The sequence below is a fragment of the Anabrus simplex genome, chromosome 1 (genome assembly GCF_040414725.1).
Source record: "Anabrus simplex isolate iqAnaSimp1 chromosome 1, ASM4041472v1, whole genome shotgun sequence".
Lineage (NCBI taxonomy): Eukaryota > Metazoa > Arthropoda > Insecta > Orthoptera > Tettigoniidae > Anabrus > Anabrus simplex.
This window is the reverse complement of record NC_090265.1, coordinates 350,595,676-350,619,362: the sequence shown is the minus strand read 5'-3', so window position 1 is coordinate 350,619,362 and position 23,687 is coordinate 350,595,676. Positions and strand designations below refer to the sequence as shown.

General features: G+C 41.0%; 1 protein-coding gene across 5 annotated transcripts in view; it reads left to right on the top strand.

Annotated features, from left to right (window-relative positions):
* The first annotated feature begins 9,595 nt into the window (after positions 1-9,595).
* The window catches only part of LOC136856783 (interleukin-1 receptor-associated kinase 1-binding protein 1), a 70,388-nt gene continuing 56,296 nt past the window's right edge, over positions 9,596-23,687 (top strand). For 4 of the 5 annotated variants that reach the window (XR_011017513.1, XM_067134892.2, XM_067134890.2 and 1 more), the window contains exons 1-3: positions 9,596-9,925; positions 10,035-10,234; positions 23,077-23,347. Coding sequence is in view for 4 of the 5 variants with exons in the window: in XM_067134892.2 (XP_066990993.1) it covers positions 9,647-9,925; positions 10,035-10,234; positions 23,077-23,338 (741 nt within the window). In the remaining variant the exon portion in view is untranslated. The remainder of the gene's footprint in view (positions 9,926-10,034; positions 10,235-23,076; positions 23,348-23,687) is intronic. The other variant, XM_067134894.2, reaches the window with a different exon arrangement.

Below are 23,687 nucleotides of genomic sequence, written 5' to 3'. Positions count from 1 at the left end.
CTACAAGAAATACATTGGTTACATTTAAGCCCCTAGCAGTCGAACAAGTTATCGCATAAACATGTGACATGAAATATCAGTCAAACTGTTGGCATGGCTACAAGCATTATAGCTCATGCGGAACGTAAAATTAAACAGAACGCTAGTGCTGTAAGAAATACACTGCTTACATTTAAGTCCCCAGCTGTTGAACAAGTTATCACATAAACATGTAACATGAAATATCGGTTCGGAAACATATTCTTTCAATCTGTTGGCATGGGTTACAAGCATGTAGCTCATGCGGAAAGTAAAATTAAACAGAACGCTAGTGCTATAAGAAATACACTGCTTACATTTAAGTCTCTAGCTGTTGAACAAGTTATCACATAAACATGTAACATGAAATATCGGTTCGGAAACATATTGTTTCAATCTGTTGGCATGGGTTACAAGCATGTAACTTATGCGGGAAGTGAAAATTAAACAGAACGCCTAGTGCTATAAGAAATACGCTGCTTACATTTAACAAGTTATCGCATAAACATGCGATATGAAATATCGGTTCGGAATCTGTTGGCATGGGTTACAAGCATGTAGCTTGTGCAGGCGAGAGCTACTATGTAAAATGCTGAACCGAAAAAATAATCGTACTGCACATATTGTAGGGAATGGAACCCAGGGGTTACGTCTTATCAGAAGAGTAAAAGGATGAAGGGACACTTCCTCCACCACCTCCTCCTGACTGCGTCCTCCTCCTCCTCCTCCTATCGCTAATGAGCTAAAGGGCTAATGGGTTAAAGGGCTAATGGGCTAAAGGGCCAAAGGGCTCCTCCACCACCTCACCACGCCCTCCTCCTCCCGGAAGGAGTTAGCTGAAGTTGGTACATTTTTAACAGCAGCAACACCCTCATCGATTGTTATCAGCAAGAACGCTTCTACTTTGTTAAATGTAGCAAATTAATCTCTATTGGTAAATGAGTTTGTGTTCAGAACCGAAGACATTCATACCACACATAACAGGGAATGGATCCCAAGGGTCACGTCTTATCAGAATTACCGGTACCTAATGAAGAATAAAATCACCGACCTATTAGTTGTGCGATGAGTTGCGTTTCCCTAACAGAAATCCGTACCGGTATCTGCTTGATTGTTTTAAGTGTTTGTAACACTGAACTTTAGAAGATAGCAGCAGTGAGGTTAACGATGTTCAATTGTTAGATTTTAAATTCCGCGCTACAACATGCTTCCCTGTCTCTTCACTGCTATTATTTCGTTTCGGTGTTTTAAAATTCGAACGTTCCTCATCGACAGATGTTTCATTCCAGACTTGTGTCAATGTCGTACCTTCATATGTACGTGCGCCTGTTATGTTATGTGACCCTCTCAGACTAATTCTGATGGTTCCGTCAGCGTCCGCTTCGAACGGTAGCGCTGTACCGCGTCCGATAAGCCATCTGGTGACGAATGAATGTACCATTTCCAATTCTATTGGGTAACGCCTAAATTCAATGCTCATTATTTTAGAAGCCTTTCTCGAGGGCAGTCGAGATTTCCTTCTGATGACACAGATCAAAATTCTGAGCGAAATGTAAAGAATTTCACCTTATTTTTTTGACACGGCATAGTCCAAAAGCCTATATCATGCCTATAAGTACGGGCCGTGAAAGCTTCAATGGCAACAATATTTCTACATTTGAGCACTAACATTTCTATGTCATGCCTACTTCACTTCCAGTTCCCTGTATCCTTGTCACCGCTTCCTAGGCCACCCCGTTTCCCTGAATGCACCTCCCTATATCCCTTCTAAAGAAATTTCCTAACTTATTTGTACCACTACGGTTTAAATGAAGGCCATCTGAGCGCAGATCCCTGTCACCTACCCACCCATTAGGATCGAGAAATCTTACTGCCAATTTCCCACAAACCCACTCCATAGTCTAATTTAAATTTCCAATCACCTTTCAGTCAGTATCCATTCTACACAATATTCCACTGATAACAATCTCCGCTTCCGTATGTCATCCCTATAAGACTTCCAGTTCCCTGTACCCTTATCACCGCTCCCAGGTCACCCCGTTTCCCTGAATGTACCTCCCTATAATCCTTCGAAAGAAATTTCCTAACTTATATGTACCATTGCGGTTTAAGTGAAGGCCAACTGCGCGCAGATCCCTATCTCCTACCCACCCATTAGGACCTAAAAAATCTCACTACCAGTTCCAAATACCCACTACATGGTCTTATTTAGGTACGCAATCACCATCCAGTCAGTATCCCTTCTACACCGTATTCCACTGATAACAATATCTGCTTCCTTAAACTTCACCCGTGCTGTATTTACCAGATCTCACACATCCTCAAGTATGGTGGTATTTATACCTGCTTGTCTTACGTTGTTAGTACCAACGTGAGACACTACAACCTTCTCTTTTCCCTCCTCCAACTCTTCTACCTTCCTCAACATCTGCCTCAACATAATTCTTGGATAACACTCAACCCTGGTTCCCTTTCATCCATACACGTTCCTCACATATCTAACAATGGAATCCCCCATGACCAGAGCCTCAAAGCTACCCACCTAATTTGATCCACTCCCCTCCTGGTCAGCCCTATCTTTTCTGACAGTTGCAGAAGCTACTTCCTCCTCCCTTTTCTCCCTCCCATGACTCTGTTCCACCTGTCTTTTCCTATCCTCTATTCTATATTAAAGTCTCCTAATGGGAATGACCAGTGACTTGAAGTCTGTATGAAATATAATCTCTCATAGTAATATTCTGGCGGAATTTAGTTTTCCGCTCTCCTCACTCTGGCATTGAAATATGCCATCCTGTTTCTCCACATGGCCAAATATGTACGCAGTAATAGGAACGCAATGCACACTGTCGAAATTTGTATTCGTAAGTCCATTATGTTTAGCATAAACGGCAATGTGTCTGTGAGAGTGTGGAGCGCCATCGGATGACTCGAAAACAGCCTCTAACTCTGAACACGTAGGGTAGTTATATCTCCGGGAATCAGACTGAGGTTCATGATAGAAGCCCATCACTAAGTTTGCCGCTGCACAATTTTGTCTGGAAGCTAAGTTACTTCTTGTTCCTCGCGTATATTTTGATGCATAAATAGATTTGTAAGACCGAATGTAAGGGTTAAATTGACTTAAAATCCGGAGTATTATTTCAAGAATGTCATCTATCAAGGAGCTATTTTGGTGCATTCCCAAGTCGGAATTGGTTAGCTTCGGAAAATTCAAAAACATATATCTGCCCATCGGAAGGGTTTCTTGCATTGTGAGAGTATAGAGATGAAATATACAGATGTTCTGCGCCTTGCATTTTAAAGCAATAAGGTCCATGACCCGGAGGTAATTTTATATTTGCTCCAAATCAGACAAAGGACATTGCGTTTTTATATTGACGAATGTTAACCCTGGAATTGTTGGAATGTTCATTATACCCTTTAAATAAATGTTTTAAGTCAACAGGAATACGACTCTTAGGGAATTTCAGTTTTGTATTTGAACAGCATAGACAAAATAGCCAGGCGATGTTTCAGCTGAGAAGCACAACGCGGAGTAGTAACTGCATTTATTACTTAAATAGGCCAAGTTGAAAGAATTTATCTCACGTGTTGTATTTGAAAAAGCACATTTATATTGAATTTTAAAAGTCTATCGACTTTGGAAATGTATACGCCGAACTTTTCTTTCCCTTCGTCCGCTCAAGAACTATTCTCCCTTTTTAATTTCTCATGACCACTCTCCAATCCCGTGGGCGCTATGTCTTGCACAGCATTAGACCTATGCATAGTTTAGGATGTGGCACGTAAAATAGGGGAATTCTGCCGCCGTTCGAGTGCTAGACGCCACGCTACACTTTCCCTACAGCCAATCAGTGTCTCTCTCTTCGTATGTGTTTTTGAACAGTATAATATACTACGATTGGTGCTGAACGTTACGAAACATTAGAATGGAAACCCAAAACACTATGATGTCCAGCATCAACACTACCAGAAAAAAAAAGTAGGTTGGAAATATTGTTTCCAGTACCATAGTCAAACCTTACGTTACCGTACCATAATCACTGACGCTGGGGTGTATGCAGGTGAACTTATTCATTCTTTATTCAAATACTTATTTCATTCCTGCCCGGTAAGGGGCAGGCGGGCCACCAGCTAAACATGTAGCTCTTAGGCCGTTGAGTGAGTACATACAAGTAGAATTTTGGAACACGTACATAAAAGTATGTCTCGTACATACTGAAAATGAAACATAGTCAAATACAGATTGAAACAGAGAAAATGTAAAACATACACAAGTATATAACAAGGAAATAGTATGTGATTTCTTCCATGTCAATCTATTTTTCATTGATTTCGGTTGGCACACAAAATATAAACACACAACACATCGTACTGAGAGAGAAATGTCTTCAGTTCATCTTGACGTACGATACGAAAAACACTATGGTGGAAGCAGAAGAAAACGAACGAACACTGGTGAAACAATGAGGACGCGAAAAACACAGAATGATGGAAAATGAACACGAATAGAGATGACCCTGGTAGTGTCGTAAAGCACTCAGACACAGATATTGAAGGCCGGTACCAGTGCCGCGAGGAGCATCATAATATCCAGTAATAGAAAAGTTAGAGTAAAAAGGCAGTGGGACAGAGGGAGAAGTTACGTGATAGGGGTGGGGAAAAGGTAAGATATAGCAGGAGAGCGGTCATTATTAAGGATAGCGGTGGCAAAAGGAGAAAGGTTGAGGGCTTCTTTAATCGCAGAATGATTGATGGCTAGGGCAGATTGTAAGTATTTGAGACGAAGATCATGGACATGAGTAAGGATGGTGGGGAAAGAATAAAGAGGTTGGAAGTCAGCAGAAGGGGTATCAAAGGGGAGATGGTATGCAATACTTATAGCATGTCTGTCAAGTTTAAGCAAGGTCACGTATTGTTCTCTGTCAGCTGTGAGCCAGGTCAATGAACTGTATGTTACGACAGATAGGATAAAAGATTTATAAACTGTGAAGATTTGGGAAGGACGGAGGCCCCGCGTTTTACCAGTAAGAGTACGTAGGGCTCGGAAGCGTTGAAGGGCACGTTTGTAGACTTGTGTTAAATGATGTTTCCAATGAAGGTTGTTCTGGAATTGAATACCAAGGTAGATTATGGTACTAGTTTCTGTTAGTGGAGTACCGGTATTATACAACGTTAAAAGAACTCGGTGACGTGGTCTAGAGAGGCGGGACTTTTTCCGAAACACAATAAATTGGATCTTGGTGGGATTAATAGCAATATGCCAGGCGTCGAACCAGGATTCAAGAAGGGAGAGGTAGGTCTGTAAATAACGGGTAAGAGTAACAGTAGTAGGTGTAAGTGCAAGGATAGCCAAATCATCGGCATATTGACAGATTCTTAAAGGGGGGTCGGGATGTGGGATATCATATATAAAATATATAGAAGTGGGGAAAGGGGGGGGACCTTGGGCTACGCCCGCAGTCATACGAAAGGAATAGGAACGGCTACCACGGATGAGGATCTGTGCTGATCGATGTTGAAGATAGTTAAAAATAAATTGAATGATAGTGATAGTAATGGGAAGATGGCGTAACTTAAAAAACAACCCAGCATGCCAGACTGAATCAAAAGCCTTATTCACATCGAGGCAAACTAAAGCGGCAGATTTACGGGGGCGAAGATAGGCGTTGAGAGAAGAGGAGATGTGAAAGAGGTGATCTTGAGTGGAATGATGGGATCGAAAACCGGCTTGAGAGGATGGAATAAGACCTAGAGAGTCGAGATAGGAGGAACGTCTCCTACTCAGAATCCCTTCTAGGATCTTGCTGAGGACAGGGAGTAAGGAGACTGGGCGATAAGACCGAATGTCAGATGGGAGTTTATGGGGTTTTAGGAATAAGAGAAGATTGGCGTTACCCCAATGATCGGGGTATGCGCCAGTATAGAGAATGTAGGTGTAAATAATGCTAAGAAGATAAAAAGAATAGAAGGGGCTTCTTGAATATGACGATATGAGATGGTATCTGAGCCAGGTGAGGTGTTTTTCCGATGTTTCAGGAAAAGCCAGATATCATTGGGTCTAATGGGAGCATATAATGGATGAGTATTATCAACATGGGAAAATGAAGGAATGAAGGTTGAAGTTCAGGGAGGTTAGGATCAGAGTAAGCAATGATGGTGGGTTCGTGAGGATGATGGAAATTAGGGGCGTGGAAGGGGGAAAACACTGTTTGATAGTAGTCAGCGAAAAGATTAGTCTTGTCTTGGTCAGTTTGTGGATGATTGGGGGGATGTGTAATAGGGTAGCGAGGAAGAGGGTTGGTAGTTTTGGTTAGTTGTCGAAAAGTCGTCCAAAAACGTCGAAGGTCGTGATAATCAGCTAGCTCAGTACACTTGTCCATCCACATTTTACGTTTGATAGCTTTAATATATGAGCGCGCGTGGCGTAAAGTTCGGCGGTGTTGTTGAAGCGTAGTGGGGTCCTTGGTTCGAGTATATGCAGTAAAGTAGTCATGAGCTAGCTGCAATAAACGGAGAGCTTTGGGGGGTATAGGATGTTTGGAAGGGTGGTAGGAGTGACGAGGAATATGAAGAGAATCTGCGGTGAGGATAGCTCGCTCTATTTTAGAAATTAGGGCGAATAGAGTGGGAATATTAGTAGGTGGTACAGCATCACTGAGTAAGTTAGTGAGAGTAGTGCGATAAGCATTCCAATTAGTGTGATTGAAATGACGAGTAGCGGGAGGACGGGGAAGAATACCAGGAAAGTTGAGAAGGGCTGGGACGTGATCGCTACCTATAGAAACGAGCTGCTGGATGGTGATGGATGTTGCAAGGGAGAGAGAAAGAAGGAGAGCATCAGGGGTGGAATTATTGGCTGGGAGGGTGTGGAAAGGAAAATGGAAGCGCATGCCCCGGAGAGACGTACATAAATTAGTGAACTCGGAGATTTGAGCAGGGGTATAAGAAGTAACATTAAGATCTGCAACTATAATATATTCAGAAAATTTAGCGTCTATGTATTTAATAAAATCAGAGGGAATGAAAGGTTTAGACGGTATGTAGATAGTAGCCACCATAATAGTTTTCTGAGGAGTAATTACTTCTAGTATCAGATATTCAGAGAAATTAGTAGGGAAGTGAAAGTAATGCTGAATAACAGTAAAATCCCGTCTGACGCCGATAGCCCCGCCACCACGGCCTTGAGTCGGACGATCAGCGCGATAGAAAGTAAACCGGGGAAATTGAGGCATTTGGGCCGGCGTCAGAAATGTCTCATTCAGAACATAAATATCCGGGGCATACAATGAAAGGGAGGTGTCCAGCAGCGGCCGATTGGACTTAAGAGATCTTATGTTGGCATAGTAGAGCTTCAATACGCTAACGCATAAAGTGAACAGTAGTGAGGGGACAAATGCAGAATGCATTTTAGTCCCCGAGTACGCCACATCGACATGAGTGTTCAAAACCAATCGAGCCGCTAGATGGATCTGATTTAGGATGTGTGGGCGATGGAAGGGGAGGACATTCTGTAACACCATCGTAATAAAACGAATGATGTTCTCAGAACTCGGGGAGGGGAGGGAGGAGGAAGAGGCAGGGGTAGGTAGGTCTTGAGATTGAACAGGGACAACGGTTTCAGGGTGATGAGGTTCAGGAGCAGGTTTGGAACGACACTTATAACTGAAAGCAGGATTATTTTGATTACAATTAACACAGTTTGGATTCGACTTATTGGGACAAGCATGAGTAGGATGCTCCTCGCGTGAACAGATGGCACATACCTCCGGATGAACACGTGGTGTTTCTGGGGTGTGGTCGAACCTCTGGCATGTCCCGCAGCGGATCTTCTGAGGCGGTGATGTTCTGGAGGCTTCCACCCGATGGCACCGGGCGTAGATCATGGCGCCGTCACGGAGCAGGGCGTCGAGCGTGGAGACGTCGCGTGATAGAATGCGAACGAATGAAGTGGGTCCTTGAGCATTCCGAATACGGATGACTCAGTAGATGTGGTGGCCCTCGAGTTGGAGTTGAGCAGCCACCTCATCGTCGGCGTAGTCTCGGTCGACTCCATAAGCAACCGCAAATAGAATTGTTGCTGGTCGGGTGGGCGGTGCAGGGCGTTGTGCTGGACGCTGTGTGGTGACATTAGTGACCCGTCCATGTGGCCCCAGTTGATGAACTCCGATGTTACTCGTGAAGTGATGGTAAAATGGTTGGGAGGTTTTAAGATTATAACCATCTCTCGTCCGTTGGATTTCCAGTTTATAATCCTGAAGAATTGGCATGAATTTTGCAATTAGTTGATAGATGCACCTGACGTTGGCCTTGGTGATGTCTAGATTTGTGAGCTTTATCAGATAGAAAGGCGATTGAACAGTTGGCTGGAGCGATGGAGTAACAATACTGCGCTGGCTAATGTTAGGTGGTATTGCTGGGTTTTGCGCCGCCTGAGCATAACTACGTACATGTGCAGGCATGTACGGTGCAGGTTGGTCCAACAGGTTGGGCAGTTGGTGGGCGGTCGATGGTCCAGGGCCCAGCAAATGGATCCCAAGGTCCGTTCCAGAAGATTCCAGACGAGCATTAGATCCCGGTGAGGTTTCGACAGAGCCTGGAAAACGTTGTATCAGGGATTGCGTCGGACAAATTATTTTCCTTTCTCCGTCAGGACTTCCCGAACCAGACTCCGATAAACGACGAGGTTGTTTTATTTGAGTAGCTTCCATGTTCTTTGGTGGCGACCTGGGCAAACGTGATCGCGCAGGTGATGGCGGCGGTGAAGGAGTCATCGCGTAACTTCCAGAAACTTCCCGATATGTAGACGTAAGACTGTCGACGGGTAGAGATTCCGGTTACGTTATATAGATACCAATTGTATGAGAAGGAGGTGGAGGAGAGTAATTGTAATACGCTCATAGAATCAGTGTAGATGGTTGCTTTTGCATAATTATGTTGTGTAACATAAAGGAGAGCTTAGCGTACGGAGAAAAGTTCAGCAAACTAAATGGAGAAGTGATTAGGTAATCGAATTTGTTGGGCAAACTGAGGTTGAACAGCAAAAAAGGCCGCTCCAACGCCTGTCGATGACTTAGAGCCATCTGTGTATATCGACAGTAGCCTACTGGTAAAGGGGGACACACGTAATTCTTTGTGAAGCTGTACTTGTGTTCAGGTCTGAGTGTCATCGCGGCAATAATTAGAAGCAGTAGGGAGAATAATACAAGGGCGATGAATGAAACATTCACTAGAAAAGTGTAATATGGCAGTGTAGGCAAGAGCAAAAGAGCATCACTATCCATGTAAATAACTACAGTACAGTATATGCGTGATATAGTGCCGGCATTTTCAGAAGACGGTGACAGGGAGGGAAAGAAATTTCGAACAATTGTTCTAATTTTGGAATGAAGGGAGTAGCGATAATGGCAAATTTCTTGAAGAGGTATTTTGTTGTTAACATAAGACGCCAGTTCAAATAAAAGATCGTTCACATGAACTACCGGTAGTTAGTTCATGAACGACCCACTCTAAAGGAGAAGCAAAAGTAGAAGAAGAAGAGAAGAGGAAGAAGAAGAAGATTTTGTATACCTGCCCGCGTAACCATATGAATCTGCGGAGTGTTTCTTTGTGTTTGTATTCGTAAATAATGGACAACATAACCAGTAAAGTATTAGAATTACAGTGTAATGACTCCAGAGAAAAATGTAGTCCTGATATATCTACTTTTGGAGGTGGAGATGGTTGCAATGTCCATATAACTAAAGTTGAAGGTTATGGCGAAGTTATATTAGAGCCCGATGTTATCGAGTTTGTATTTAAAGTTGAAAGTACGAAAGAAAAGGCTGAGGATGCGAAAAGCAGTGTTTCGAAACGCATTGATTATTTGGTACAGACAATAAAAAACTTCAAAATAAGGGTAACTCCGGTAAAATGAGAATATAGTTTCTGTGTAGCTTGTATTTGTTCAGATTTATTTTAATTTAGGCATATCTTAAACGGTAATATATATATATTTTTTTTCCCTGGCATTTCAGGGCGAGAGACCAATTTCTGTACATCACAGCCTGTCTCGTGTTGACGGCCAGTTTCGTATGGTTGGCGAAGTTCTAGTCAAATGTGACTCTGTGCATAAATACGAGGATATCGTCAATATCATCGTTGAGAAATTGGAGGGGAGTGTTTTAATCAGTGAGCCACATTATTCCCATTCTCCTAAATGCACTCAGGAAGGCAGGTAAAAAACAAGAACCCAACTGATGTTCAAACTGCAATCAGGGCATTTGCTATGTCACAGGTTCCTTGCCTGCAAATCTCAGATAAGCTGTGTATGCTGTACCTGCTTAACAAAAGCCTACTCCTTCATGTCCTCTCATTCATCCTTGTTCAACAGCTTAGGCCCTAATCAAGATACGGTATGTCATCACCTATGTTTCTATATAGAATCTCTAATTGTTGAATTGTTACTGCTTGTAAACCATTGGTATTACTTCAGCCAGGCTGTCATCATATTTGTAATGTTATATTAATTGGAAATTAATGAAATCTTACTTGGAGAGCATCTCAGAGAAGAGATGTGTTCATTGCGTTGGCCAGGAATCCACCATCCTGCACCAAGAAGTACATTTACTTTTATAACCTAATGAAGACTGTTACACGCCATTTTCATTTCTGAAGTAGCTACTTGCTTTCCTATTGGCCAGTGTGAAGTGGCATGTGATCTCGTTCCCGTCATTAATGTTAATCATAATCAGTTACCAACCCCGACCAATAGTCTTGTCCATGTCCTGTCCTAACTGTCCGCACAGCAAGAACCAGTCCAGACCAGTCGTGTTTTCACACGAAAGTAGAGGCCTAGGGCAGCTTCTAACCTGGGGGCTTATGCCCCCAGACCCCCTTTGCTTGTCCCTATATCACTGTTCTTGTCCAGATCCTATCCTAACCGTCCGCATGGCAAGAACCACTCCAGACCAGTGGTCTTGTCCAGGTCCTATCCTAACCGTCCGCACAGCAAGAACCAGTCCAGACCAATCGTGTTTCCACATGAAACTAAAGGCCTAGGGCCGCTTCGCGGCTTCTAACCAAATACCCTTTGCTTGTCCCTCCAGCTATCGAAGCACCACTCATTCATTAGTTACTAAGTACAGAGGTTGTCAGCACTGAGCACCGTTTGACAACATCCTTCCCGAGAAGGCCGCGAGCGTGTAAACAAACTACAATCATTTCGCGGGTGTGGAAATCTTGACAGTTGGGTTGAATTAATAATAAACCATTTGCTAATTCAGTATATAAAGAAAAGACAACAATTGGAAAATCTGATAAGCCTGTTCTTAGATTTGGTATTAAATTGACCTAAGATGGGCTCTTCCCATAGGTTCATTCCTGTCTCTCATTCAGTAGCCTACACTTTTCCCCTCTTTATAGAATACAAGCATCATCGAGCAAGAAAAACAGCGCGTCAGAATAGGGATGGAATAGCTGGAATACTATGATGAACCAGTTTGTTACGTACCAGCAGTATTAGAAATGTATAAACCAGAGGAATTGAATGCTAAAGAAGAAAGTTTTCTAACTCCCCAACTATTTACCGCCAATATTCAGTCAGGCTATTACACTCGGTACGCAGCAGTAATCCCATCTATCGGAGTTGAGCGGCAGCATAAGAGACAAAGAACATCACAACAAACAATGGTCAGTGTAATGTTATTGTTGATCAATATTATGCGCTTTTGATACTGTAGGCCTTCACATTTAGTTTTCTTCCGACTCCGAAATACCACTCTTATCATAGTCGGTACGGTAAAACTGAATAAAACTTAAATGATTGGAAAATCTATTCTCTATAACTTTTGTTATGTAATACTTTTCGATAGGACCAATAACATAGGTATTTAGAAGTTAAATTTTAGGCGCCTTCACCTGAACTAAAATTTCATCCAGGGTGAATAAAATTGTTTATAATTCAGACTGTAGTTTCTTATTCCCTGACTCTATATACCGATTTTCATTAAGTTCTGTTAACCTATTTTCTCGTAGCTCGGCGTTGATATGGACTTACAACAAAAATACAAATTCATGAATATCCGTGTTATCATAGCCTGTACGGTAACAATGTATGATATAAATGGTCAGAAATTTAATTCTATGTAATTTAAGTTATGTAGTATTTATCAATAGGACCACTAATAATGTAAATATTTGAGAATTAAATTTTAGGCCTTCCTCTAAACTACCATTTCACTGAGCGTGAATAAAATGATTTATAGCCTAGATTGTAGTGGCTCATCCCTCGACTTCACATACCGATTTTCATTAAATTCTCTTCAGCCGTTTTCTCGTTATGCGTGTACATACATACAGACAGACAGAAATTACGGAAAATTTAAAAGTGCATTTCCTTGTTACTGTGGACACGACCGATACAGAAAAATCATTCTTTTTAAATTCTGAGCAATGTAGACAAAACTCTTTTTTTATATAGGGCCTACTGGTATATATAGATACTATGAATTTCTATTTTGTAAAAATAGGGTATATTCATCTGTGGTCTCTATACAAAGCAAAGAGTTGCAACTGCTGTAATGCCTCTTGTGCTGATCGCGGAGCTGTTGGTATGTGCTTCTTTCTAGCTCTGTACAAATGCTAAATGAATGTTCTTTAAGTCATCTATTTGTAGAGATGAAATACTAGCATTAGTACCATTTAACAATGTTTGACAAACAATTTTATTGGGTGGGAGTCATATAACAGCAGTAATCCAAGAAAAATATAACTTTCATCTGGTAGCTGTTAATATGAGATCACACATATTAGATTATAGTAAACATATCGGCATGAAATGGATCCAAGGTCATGATGTAGAAGGAAATGAGAGAGCTGATGGAACTTGCCAAAGCAGCTACTACTTCTTCTGATGCTTTGTTGATGTATGAAAAGTGCCCGGTGTTTTTAGTAAAAACGGAACTGAGAGAGTATACACAAGATGTGTGGAACAACCAATGGATCACCAGCTAACAAGGGACTTGTTCTTTCCAGATATTCCAGATATTCGAGACAGACAGACTACAAAGTAGTACAGTCATTTTCACTCAAGTGAGGCAGACATTTCCCCTTCATTTGCTCAAAAGTATGTCACCCTGGAAATTGTGCCACAATGCATGATTATTTAGTGGGATATACGGTACTTGTCCATTGTGTCCACATTGAATCCTCCAAAGAAAGACGAGGGTCATGAAGGGTGTGAAAATGAAAGACTCCCTAGGCCTCAACACCTAATACTGTCAGAATTGAAAAGAACAAGAGGCTGTACCTTAATTAAGGCCACAGTCGCTTCCTTCCGATTTTTAGCCTTCCTATCCCATCGTCACCATAGGACCTATTTCTGTCGATACAATGTAAAGCATTTCCTGCTCATTCTTTGTCCCTAATCAATCCTCAGCAACAATCTTAATTGCTCTTTGTAATAGGCTAGTTAAAGTGTGTTACAGCAGCACCTCAGATCCTCGCCATAGTGGGTTCAAAGCCCACTGTTGGCAGCCCTGAAGGCGGTTTTCTGTGGTTTCCCATTTTCACACCAGGCTGTACCTTAATTAAGGCCACAGTCACTTCCTTCCGATTCTTAGCCCTTTCCTATCCCATCGTCACCATAGGACCTATTTCTGTCGGTACAATGTAAAGCAAATTGTAAAGACTTTTGCAATGAGCTTATCCCCCACTGGTCTCCCTGTGTGTGGGTGTGGTAGAATAACAGCCACGGTATCCCCTGCCTGTCGTAAGGGGTGGCTAAAAGGGGCTCAGCTTGGGAGCGTGGGTTTGTGACTATGGGGCCTTTAGCTAAGTCCTGGCATTGCTTCCACTTACTTGTGCCAGGCTTCTCACTTTCATCTATCCTATCTCACCTCCCTTGGTCATCTCTTGTTCTTTTCAATCCTGTGTTAGGTGTCGAGACCTAGGGAGTCTTTAATTTTCACACCCTTCATGACCCTCGTCTTTGGCTGATACCTTCATTTTTTTTAAAGTGTCGGATTCCTTCAATTTTTTCTCTTGATTGGTGTTAATAGAGAATGGTTGCCTAGTTGTACTTCCTCTTAAAACAATTATCACCACCACCACCTTTTGCAGATATACCCTTGTATCTCTTATTTGATATATAGCAAAGCATTTCCTGCTCATTCTTTGTCCCTAATCAATCCTCAGCAACAATCTTAATTGCTCTTTGTAATAGGCTAGTTAAAGTGTGTTACAGCAGCATCTTAGTTTTCCAACAGTGTTTTATATGCATTATTAACTGATGCTTTCATTTGTTGCAGTTTCACAATTGCTTCCAGTGAGTTGTTGTTGTGAAGCAACAGCGGAGAAACAACATCTCTTTTAAGAGTTACTGGTACCTTGTTATCCTCTTCCCCTTCTTTCATAATTATCTGTTACTAGTACTGTTCAGTCCTCGTTCATCTATGGTGGTGCAGTATTTCTGATCTGACAGTCATAAAATATAAACTTACATTTCTGTCTAATACAGTACTTCCTTTCACTAACCCAGTGTCTTGCAGTTTTATGCCATTGTACCATGCAAAACTTGTTCTGCATACATTTATGTAGTTATATACGGTACTTTTTAAATATCAAAATATTAGAGGTATGCTGTCGGTATACACTTTTAAAGGAAGTGGTGGAAGTAGATAGCAAAGATTAAGTCTGATCTGTTAAGGTAGTTGCATTTTTCTGCCTCTTCTTTAAGCTCACAAACCACATGTATTCATTGAATGAGTAAACATGATTACCTTCGGTGTCAGATTCATGGTACATTCCAAGACATAAGCAGTATTGTCTTAATTCCATGGTATTAACAGTGGTAGTTGTCTGTAGTCCTGCCTGGGTACTTATTGTTTTGCTGTAATTTATAGGACTTCCTGCTGTCCACAACAAAATTCAGTCATTTGCTGGTGATGCTCACTATGCCTTTTCTTTTGTATAAAACTGGCAGACACCAGTTATCTTTATCACTGTAGTTGGGAGCTGTAGAATGCATACATAGTATGCCTGCCTTTGGTAATAGACGACTGAAGGGGGGAAACCCCTTCAACCTTCCTATTTGATCTCCCTTGTCAACCTTCCTATTTGATCTCCCTTGCTCAGTATGCTGACCTTCCAAGTGGGAGCTGATGACACCATCTAAGCTACAACGAGCCATCTAGTGATGAATGAGAGTACCACTTGCTGTAGACCAATGGTAAAGCATTTTTAAATTCAAACCTTCATTTTTGGAGAAGTCTTCCTTGTGAAGAGTCAAGATTTTCTTCTGAAGAGGTGGAGCAAAGGTCTCTGTGAAATGTAAAGAATTTCACCTTGTTTTCTTGATGTGGCAAAAGCCTAAAAGCTTTTTTTTTCTAGGGGCTTTACGTCGCACCGACACAGATAGGTCTTATGGCGACGAGCCTAAAAGCTTTTCATCATGTCTACATGTTAAGTATTATTACAAGGCCATATCAGTCAATCATCTAGACTGCTGCCCTTGCAACTTCCAAAGCCTGCTACCCCACTTTCGATGAACCATTCATTAGTCTGGTCTCTTGACAGATACCCATCTGATATGGTTGCACCTGCGGCTCAGCTATCTGTTTCAAGGGGATGCATAAGACTCTCTACCGCGGCATTGTCACATGGATTGCAGGGTGTTTATATCATGCTATCCTGGAGATCAGGAGAAGGCTGAAGTAGTTCATGATTTGCACACATGATAGTTTGCTCATCCTTTTTCTAAAAATCTACTTTTCTCCCTTTCTTGAGTAAGTGCCTGTAGTTGCATGTACTGCAGGAATAATGTTCATTAAGGTAGGGAATTAGTGATTGGTTAATGTCAAAATTAGTGATTTGTTAAAAGGCCCTTGAGAAAGATTCATAACTTTATGGCAAAACAAGGGAGGAGAGAAGAAAAAAAGAGAGAATTATTCCTGGTTCATTCTGTTTGTTGTGCGTGATTCGTGACGATGTTCTAACTCCAGACAAGCACATACGGCAACTAGCACTACTGCCATTAAGCTCCAGTCACTCGCTCCACGACGCTACACAGACAGTACTTCATGGAAGTACACACACAGTACTCCGTACGCCATATTCCCAACACGATGCTAAACATTCTGACACATCAGCAACTTGTTCAGACTCCAGCAGTTGTTGATAATATATGAATCATGTACCACTTTTAAACAATAAGTTGCATTAAGCAATTTAGTGTATCGACAAGGTGGAAAATAAAAAATACTTAGTTGTGAATCTGTTTAAGTGAGATACGGACCATGAAGCTGATTTTATGTAAGCCAGCACTGCTGTCGCCCCACTGCAATGACTGAACTCCAATACTGACTCCCTGTTCATGTCTAGCCTCCTTTTTATATCGTGGTGGTAAGTTAGTGAAATATTTTGGACTTGGCTAGAGACGGAACATCCTTGTTTCACCTTTCAGAAAGCGCACAGAGAAACCAGACAAAGATAAGAATACAGGATGAGACCGGCCATGCAGTCAGGTTGGAAGCTCTCAGTTGACTCACTAGTTCCTTCCAGAAAATACTGAAGGGGTCTACGATATGGTGGCTGGCACATAACGATATGTTTGGCTATATCATCCGTAATTTCATTTATATACTTGAGAAGAAGGTGGGGAAGTGGCTTTTCACTCTTCACCTGATGTGCTGCTCCTGTCTTGAGGTCCCTAACATAGGATATAAACTTCACGATACTGAATTGTGATCACAATAATAATTAAACTTGTGTCGTAAAAGTCCACCTTTTCAATACTATATTATGCAATGTTTACATTACATTTCTAATCTAGGAACTAGTTTCGGCCTTGGCTGGCCATCATCAGCCTTAATGCAAAACTGTCCAAACACATCCAATAACTAAAATAAATGTACAAACACAAATGACATTAAAAAGTGCTAAAAACATCTGGGATGAACTATGTGCACAACACGTAAAATATGACGAAATTAAAATCAGGCTCTAAAATTCTTAGATGCGTTGCATCATGTTAAAATGATCCATTAGTGCTTGTTAAAATATCATGAAAATGCTGAAAAGTTCCTCTGTTGGACATTGTCAGTGGTTCAGTCATGGACAGCACACAAAGATATGGTTAAATAACTGGCAAAATAAAAATGACCAGCAAAAACACTTAATGTGCCCAACCAGTTTCACCCTCCAATCATAGATTTGTCCAAAGTATCATTGAATGATGACGAAAGTTCCATTTTAGCCAGGGGTCCTGAACACAATTAGCCTAATTTTAACACACTGAATACAGCCATCACTACAACAGTAGAAGCAGAATTAGCCATTAGCAAATTGCCAGCAGAAAAACAGGATGAAGAAGGAATTGAAGTAAAAATAAAATTAAACAACATTTTTAACCCAGAAAACAATATTAACTCCCCTAATTCACCCCTTACTGCTCATAACAACAATAGCTACAGGGATTCGATTCTTATACAAAAGCAAATACATGCTCTCAAAAAGATGATCAGTGATAATTGCCAGCGTTTAACCAGGAATGAGTTAGCTGGAAATTTTATAACGTCCAATAATGGACCAACTGTATTGGTATTATAAATTTACTCATTTGGGAAAAATATTGCAGACTCCCTATGGGAATCAACATCTATATCATCTGATGGCCAGGCAGGCATCATTTTTTGAAAATGAGACAAAGTATCTCATAGTGCACTGGCACTGCTGGTGGCTCCAAGAAGCCTATGCAGTGGCCTCCACGGTATGCACTAGCCATGCGTCTTGGTGGGTGTGCTATTTACCAACTGATGAGCCCAACTTAGCACACTCGGGCAAAACGCTGGCAACCGGGAGTGAGTTAGCTGGAAAATTTATGTCCAATAACGGACCAACTATATTGGTATTATAAATTTACTCATTCGGGACTAATATTTCAGATTCCCTATGGGAATCAACATCTATATCATCATCATCAGGCATCGTTTTTTGAAAATGATGCATTGGCACTGCCGGTGGCTCCAAGTAGCCTATGCGGTGGCCTCCACGGTATGCACCAGCCATGCATCTTGGTGGGTGTGATATTTACCAACTGATGAGCCCAACTTAGCACACTGGGGCAAAACGCTGGCAACCAGGAATGAGTTAGCTGGAAAGTTTATAATGTCCATATCGTCTGATGGCCAGGCAGGCATCATTTTTTGAAAATGAGACAAGGCCTCTCATAGTGCATTGGCACTGCCGGTGGCTCCAAGTAGCCTACGCAGTGGCCTCCACGGTATGCGCTAGCCATGCATCTTGGTGGGTGTGGTATTTACCAACTGATGAGCCCAACTTAGCACACTGGTGCGAAACGCTGGCAACCAGGAATGAGTTAGCTGGAAAATTTATAATGCCCAATAACGGACCAACTATATTGGTACTATGCAAGTTATTCATGAAGAACAATGCGCGGGGTTTAAAGCATGCAGCACGTGGGTACATAGCTTTAAGAAGTGCAATGGTATTGTGTCGTGGAAAATAACATCTGTAACGACAAAAAAAGCAGACCTACAAAGAAGTAGAAACCATGGCAGCAGCAGATATATTCATTGAAGAAGTTAAATGTGTTAAGAATCCTACGCCCCCAAAAATGTGTGTAACAGTGATCGGAGTGGGTTCAGCCTGGAGATGTGTACGGGAAGGACATTTGACTATAAAGAGGTAAAGATCAGTTACCGCCGCAGTGAAGTCTGCGGTGTCCACTACACACACTTACACCATAATTGCGAGAGTTACCTCAAGTGGCAAAACTTTTGGGGCCTCTATGCATCACTTTAATAGAGTCGAAAGGCGTGTTTCATAAGACGGTGAAAAAAGAACATGTTATGCATGAAAATATTCATGTGGTTGCACTAAATCCAGGCCTGCTGTCATTTCTTGATGGATGCAGTACTTTTGCATCCATCTCTTGGCACAGGCCAGAGTAAAGTGTAGCTTCCACTGAAGTCCCAGTCTCACCCATGGCTGTGACAATATGGAAGCTGCTGGGGTGTGGGTCGTGCTGAGTAATGGCATTCAGAGCACAACCAGTGTGTTATGAAAGGTGTTGCTCGTAGGGTCAGTCGTGCTACAATAGCACTGTCTGGCCCAGTGAGGAAAGCAATGGCAAACTATCTCACTCCTCGTCTTACGTAGTACGCCTCATTTAGGTACTGCCATTGGTTTTTGTGGTTTTCCTATAATTGCATAGCCTTTGGTGGTGCTATTTGAGGATCCAACCAGCCTCTGGGTTGATGACCTAACAGACAGACAGACAGGCACTAAATCCAGAAAAATATGATATATACAAGTGAATGAAAGGTTTAATGGCATATTCAAGCAAAATACACCGTTTGGTAAAGTTGCACTCATTCTAGATTCCTTTTCTGGACATTAAAGACTACCCAAAATGAAGATACTGTACAACTGATGGTGATCCCTCTTGGTGCCACAGCTTACTGTCCACCACTAGATATATACAAGGTGAGAGTATGGAATAGTTTAGTACACCATCTTGAAAATTCAATCTCTGGTAGTCTTCAAGCATCCTGTACAATATTGTTTTGACAGCAGCAACTTGAAAAGTTCCACTTGCCCTTATCCTTGCTTCGTTAGGCGTGATTGGTGTACATCCGCTGTGTGCTTTCAACATTTCTAACATGATCATCATTGTTGCAGAAACTGTAAGGAGGAACTTGCTTCCATGTGTAACATCTCTTGTTATACTGATTAACCTTTATTTGCACCATAGCAATCATTCTATTGCCTTTATTGACCCATAACAATGCAGGAATTAAATTATTTCTCAATGTGAGTACATCATCTTTGCAACATGCTATGCAGTTACCAATGGAATAAGAAAGAAGATCAGTGGCGTGTTCGTTCGATGAGCGAACCCAGTATGCGCTGCAGTCCTGCGTAGCTAAGCGTGCTAATTCAAACATGTGAACTTTAAAGCTCTCTGTAGGTCGCATAAGTTAATTTCCAAAATAAATATTTTAGCCGTTGTGTTATTCTTGGCTCATTTAACCCCTTTGCTCCCAGACATTTTGGCAGGGTATGTGCAAGAAATCCCAGGCCTTTTTCTTGCTTTATTGTAGTATTTTACTAAAATATGCATATTTCACTTATTTATTGTCCAAATTGAATAATTTTTTATCGTTTTATTTGTAAATACATACTCTAAAAGTAAATACCGGTAGTTATGCAAAAAAGATGTAATTTTCCAAAATCTACTGACCAAATCAGAAAGTTTTTATATTTTTGTCACATTTCTTCAAAATTTCAAATTAAAAAATAGCTGGCCTCCAACCATCCATATCACTTAAAAGAACATTTAAAAATGAACAAAACCACAAAATTTCAAAAGTTTATTTGAGAAAATAATATAGTTATTGAAGATTAAATATAAACTAGCAATTTGTATTTCTTGGTACATAAATTTCATATGTTCAAAATAACAGTAGTAAATAATAAGAAAACCCACAAAAATGTCACTGTTCATGAAAATTACACTTATTTACAGTTCATATATTTACAATTACAGCCATTCCCTGTTATGAATGGTGTGAAAATATCGCTCATAGGGTCAGTTGGTGCATGCATTTCAGTGGGCTTGGCAGACTGATGTGCAATTGCAACTTCTGGCTCGGTGAGGAAAGCAACGGAAAACTACCTCGCTCTTCATTTCCCTGGTAGCCCTCTTCATTGATGCCTGGGCGATCTATGATAGCTTTTGGTGGAGCTGTGGAGGCTCAAACCAGCCTTCGGGCTGAATACCCAGCATACAGCATATTTACAGTATATATGTACAAACATATATATGCCAATAACTTTTTACATTTCTGCAGAGGGTAGCATAAAGGGTGCAATCCCTTTTTGCACTTTGAGTATATAAAAGTAGATTTTTTTTCTTTTGCCTCCAGATTTGTTGCTAGCTGCACTACATACACAGTAGTTTCTTTCCTTTTTGAGAAGGAATTTTTCAACAAACTCTTTCCCTACAGCACGCCTACTGGCATCAACACCGTTCACTTCCCTCCAACAACATAGTCAGCTGGTGCACAAGGTCAATGCATTCTAGATGTCGCTCGCTCTTTAGGCACTGTATACTATACTAAAGTTTGTTTAAGTGGTTGATATGTGTAGTACATTTCTTCCCGATTAATTTTATGTATGTTACGTGTATATTTGAGAGTGTATTAATTTTCAAAAAATTATTTATGAAACGTCCGTATGGACAGACGTTGGGATTTCTTGCACATACCACCAGTGTCCGTATATACGGATGCTGGGAGTGAAAGGGTTAACGTGTGTGCAAAATTTACGTAAGATCCGTGATTCCCCGGTACGCGCCCTTTCCTTGTAAGTTGCAATAAAATAAAATAAAAAGTAAAGTAAATATACAGTAAAACAAAAAATAATTGGTTTAAAGAAGTTCAGAATGATTTAGAAGAGCTGAATATTACAGTGAAGCAAATTGAAAATATAGAAAAAGAAGATTCTCATGAACAAACAAATAAGATTGTCATTAAAAACTGTACAACACAAACAATATGTCATATCTGATGAAGAAAGGGCAGCCAGGTCAGCCAGAATGAAGAGGTTTTGGGAAAGGAAGATGATGATGCAAGCTAAATCTTCAGTTAATTCTTTGTTAACATAAATGTATTGAAGTTTGATTTAAGTGCTCCAATGTGGGCGTAAACTATGTAAATAAATAAATAAAATGGCACAGAAAAAGAAACAATACATAGGCCAACATTTCCGGTGCAGTCTTCTTTCCTTCCACTTTCTCCTCTCCATATAAACCATACGAAGTAACCAGATTGAAAGTGAAAATTGGTGAACATTGTACCAAGAATTTTCATCAGATGTATTGCAATATTATAGACATTAGAATGGCTGCACTCTCATGCCAAATGAGTGTGATAGTAATATCATCACCGACATCTCAGCAAGGCAGGAGTGATTTGAAACCTAACCAGTGTATTGGAGATCTTTGAAATGAAGAGTCATCCCCTTGTATTTGCTGGGCCTACTAACATGATTTCAGCTACAAATTTTACTTGTGCTGTGGTTTTGTACCAACTTCTCATGGGAAACTTGAGGGAGAATTCCTTGCTTCTAAGCACCGCCAGGCCCTGATCTGAACAAGTTTTTTTCTAGACATATCAAACTCATCAGCAGTACATGCTTTACAACAGTTTACATCTATACATTCTAGCATGACCCAGAGCAACAAAACTGTGCAACCAAGTTGTGTAGAGATAGGAACATGAAACGGAAAACAAAATAGGATGAATACAATGACAGGTCAGTGTGGGAAGAAGGAACAATAGAAAGAGGAGACAAGAACGAACTTGAAAAACAAAAGGACAAGAACAATTTTCATAAACTGCCATCTTTAAATAGATGGATGTTTCCTCCTCATTCCCTTTTGTTCTACTTACATCTCTTTCCAGCCCCTGGCAAACTTGTTTCTGTTTCCCAGCTTACTTGTTTCTGTTTCCCAGCTTTATTAGATGGGCAGACATTAACATTCATTAAGAGGCCATCTTCACAGATCTCGGTCTTGATGCAGGAAGTGTAGGATTAGAAGAAAGCCATATGAATACAGGAAAAGAGAAGAAATATAAGATACAGACACAGGACATTACGATGAAGTTGAGATCATGGCTAAATTGCCATGGCACCATGGCAGTATGTCCCAACAAGTCATTACAACTTACTGTCAAAAATATCCAGGGAGGGATTCTTTTGTGTATTTTATTTACAATCTGGTTAGTTCTATGGCTCCTTGGAAACTAATCCATTTTGTTTCTGGCATCCCAATAAATTTGCCTCTCATTGGAAAACTGGATTTCAACTATTAAATTGCTGTGCACTGTCTGTTTCCTAGATATGTATAGTAAATGTTCTTGCTAATTTGTTTGTCATATTGTTTTGTTATGAATAACACAATTGAAATTATAGAAATATACATTATCAGTCTTATAGCTGTTTTAAGAGTATTTACATTTTAATACTTACTCCAGCCTATTGTTTAATTTGCAGGCAGCGTGCATTGAGAATGGCAATGATAAATGCACGAACAAAGGCAGCAGATATGGCATCATCCTCATATCAGCGAGCTGGTCGAGCTCTTTTAATAGAAGAGAAAGAAAGCCGAATTTCTAAACTGCAGACTCTTCCCAGTAGCTTTAGTGATGCTATCTCACTGCAAGGACGCCTCCAAGCACTTGTCGCGCATAGTCGTGTGGGAGTGGTATATGAGCTGGTATCTGGAGGGAAGCCTACTAAGAACAACAACACTTAAGACATAATGGTGAGTGTGTAAGTTTGTCACTTGTCTTTTTTGTTGTGGTGATGATTGTTGTTTATGACAAGCACATCGAGCATTTCAGGGCTTGCATAGGCAAGTGTTGAGCCCTTTGTACCCTAGTCATGGTGGCCTGCTCCAGGAAAGACAAACCAAGAAACAAATCCCATGATGCTACAGCCCGTACGGGCTCCTTAGTTGTTCTCACATAGGCTGAGTGGACCTCCAACCAGCCCTCGGTTCCAGGTAAAATCCCTGACCTGTCTAGGAATCAAACTTGGGCCCTCCTGTAAGAGGCAGGATTGCCTTGACTGCAGGTCCAATTGTCCAGGATAAAGGAATGAGA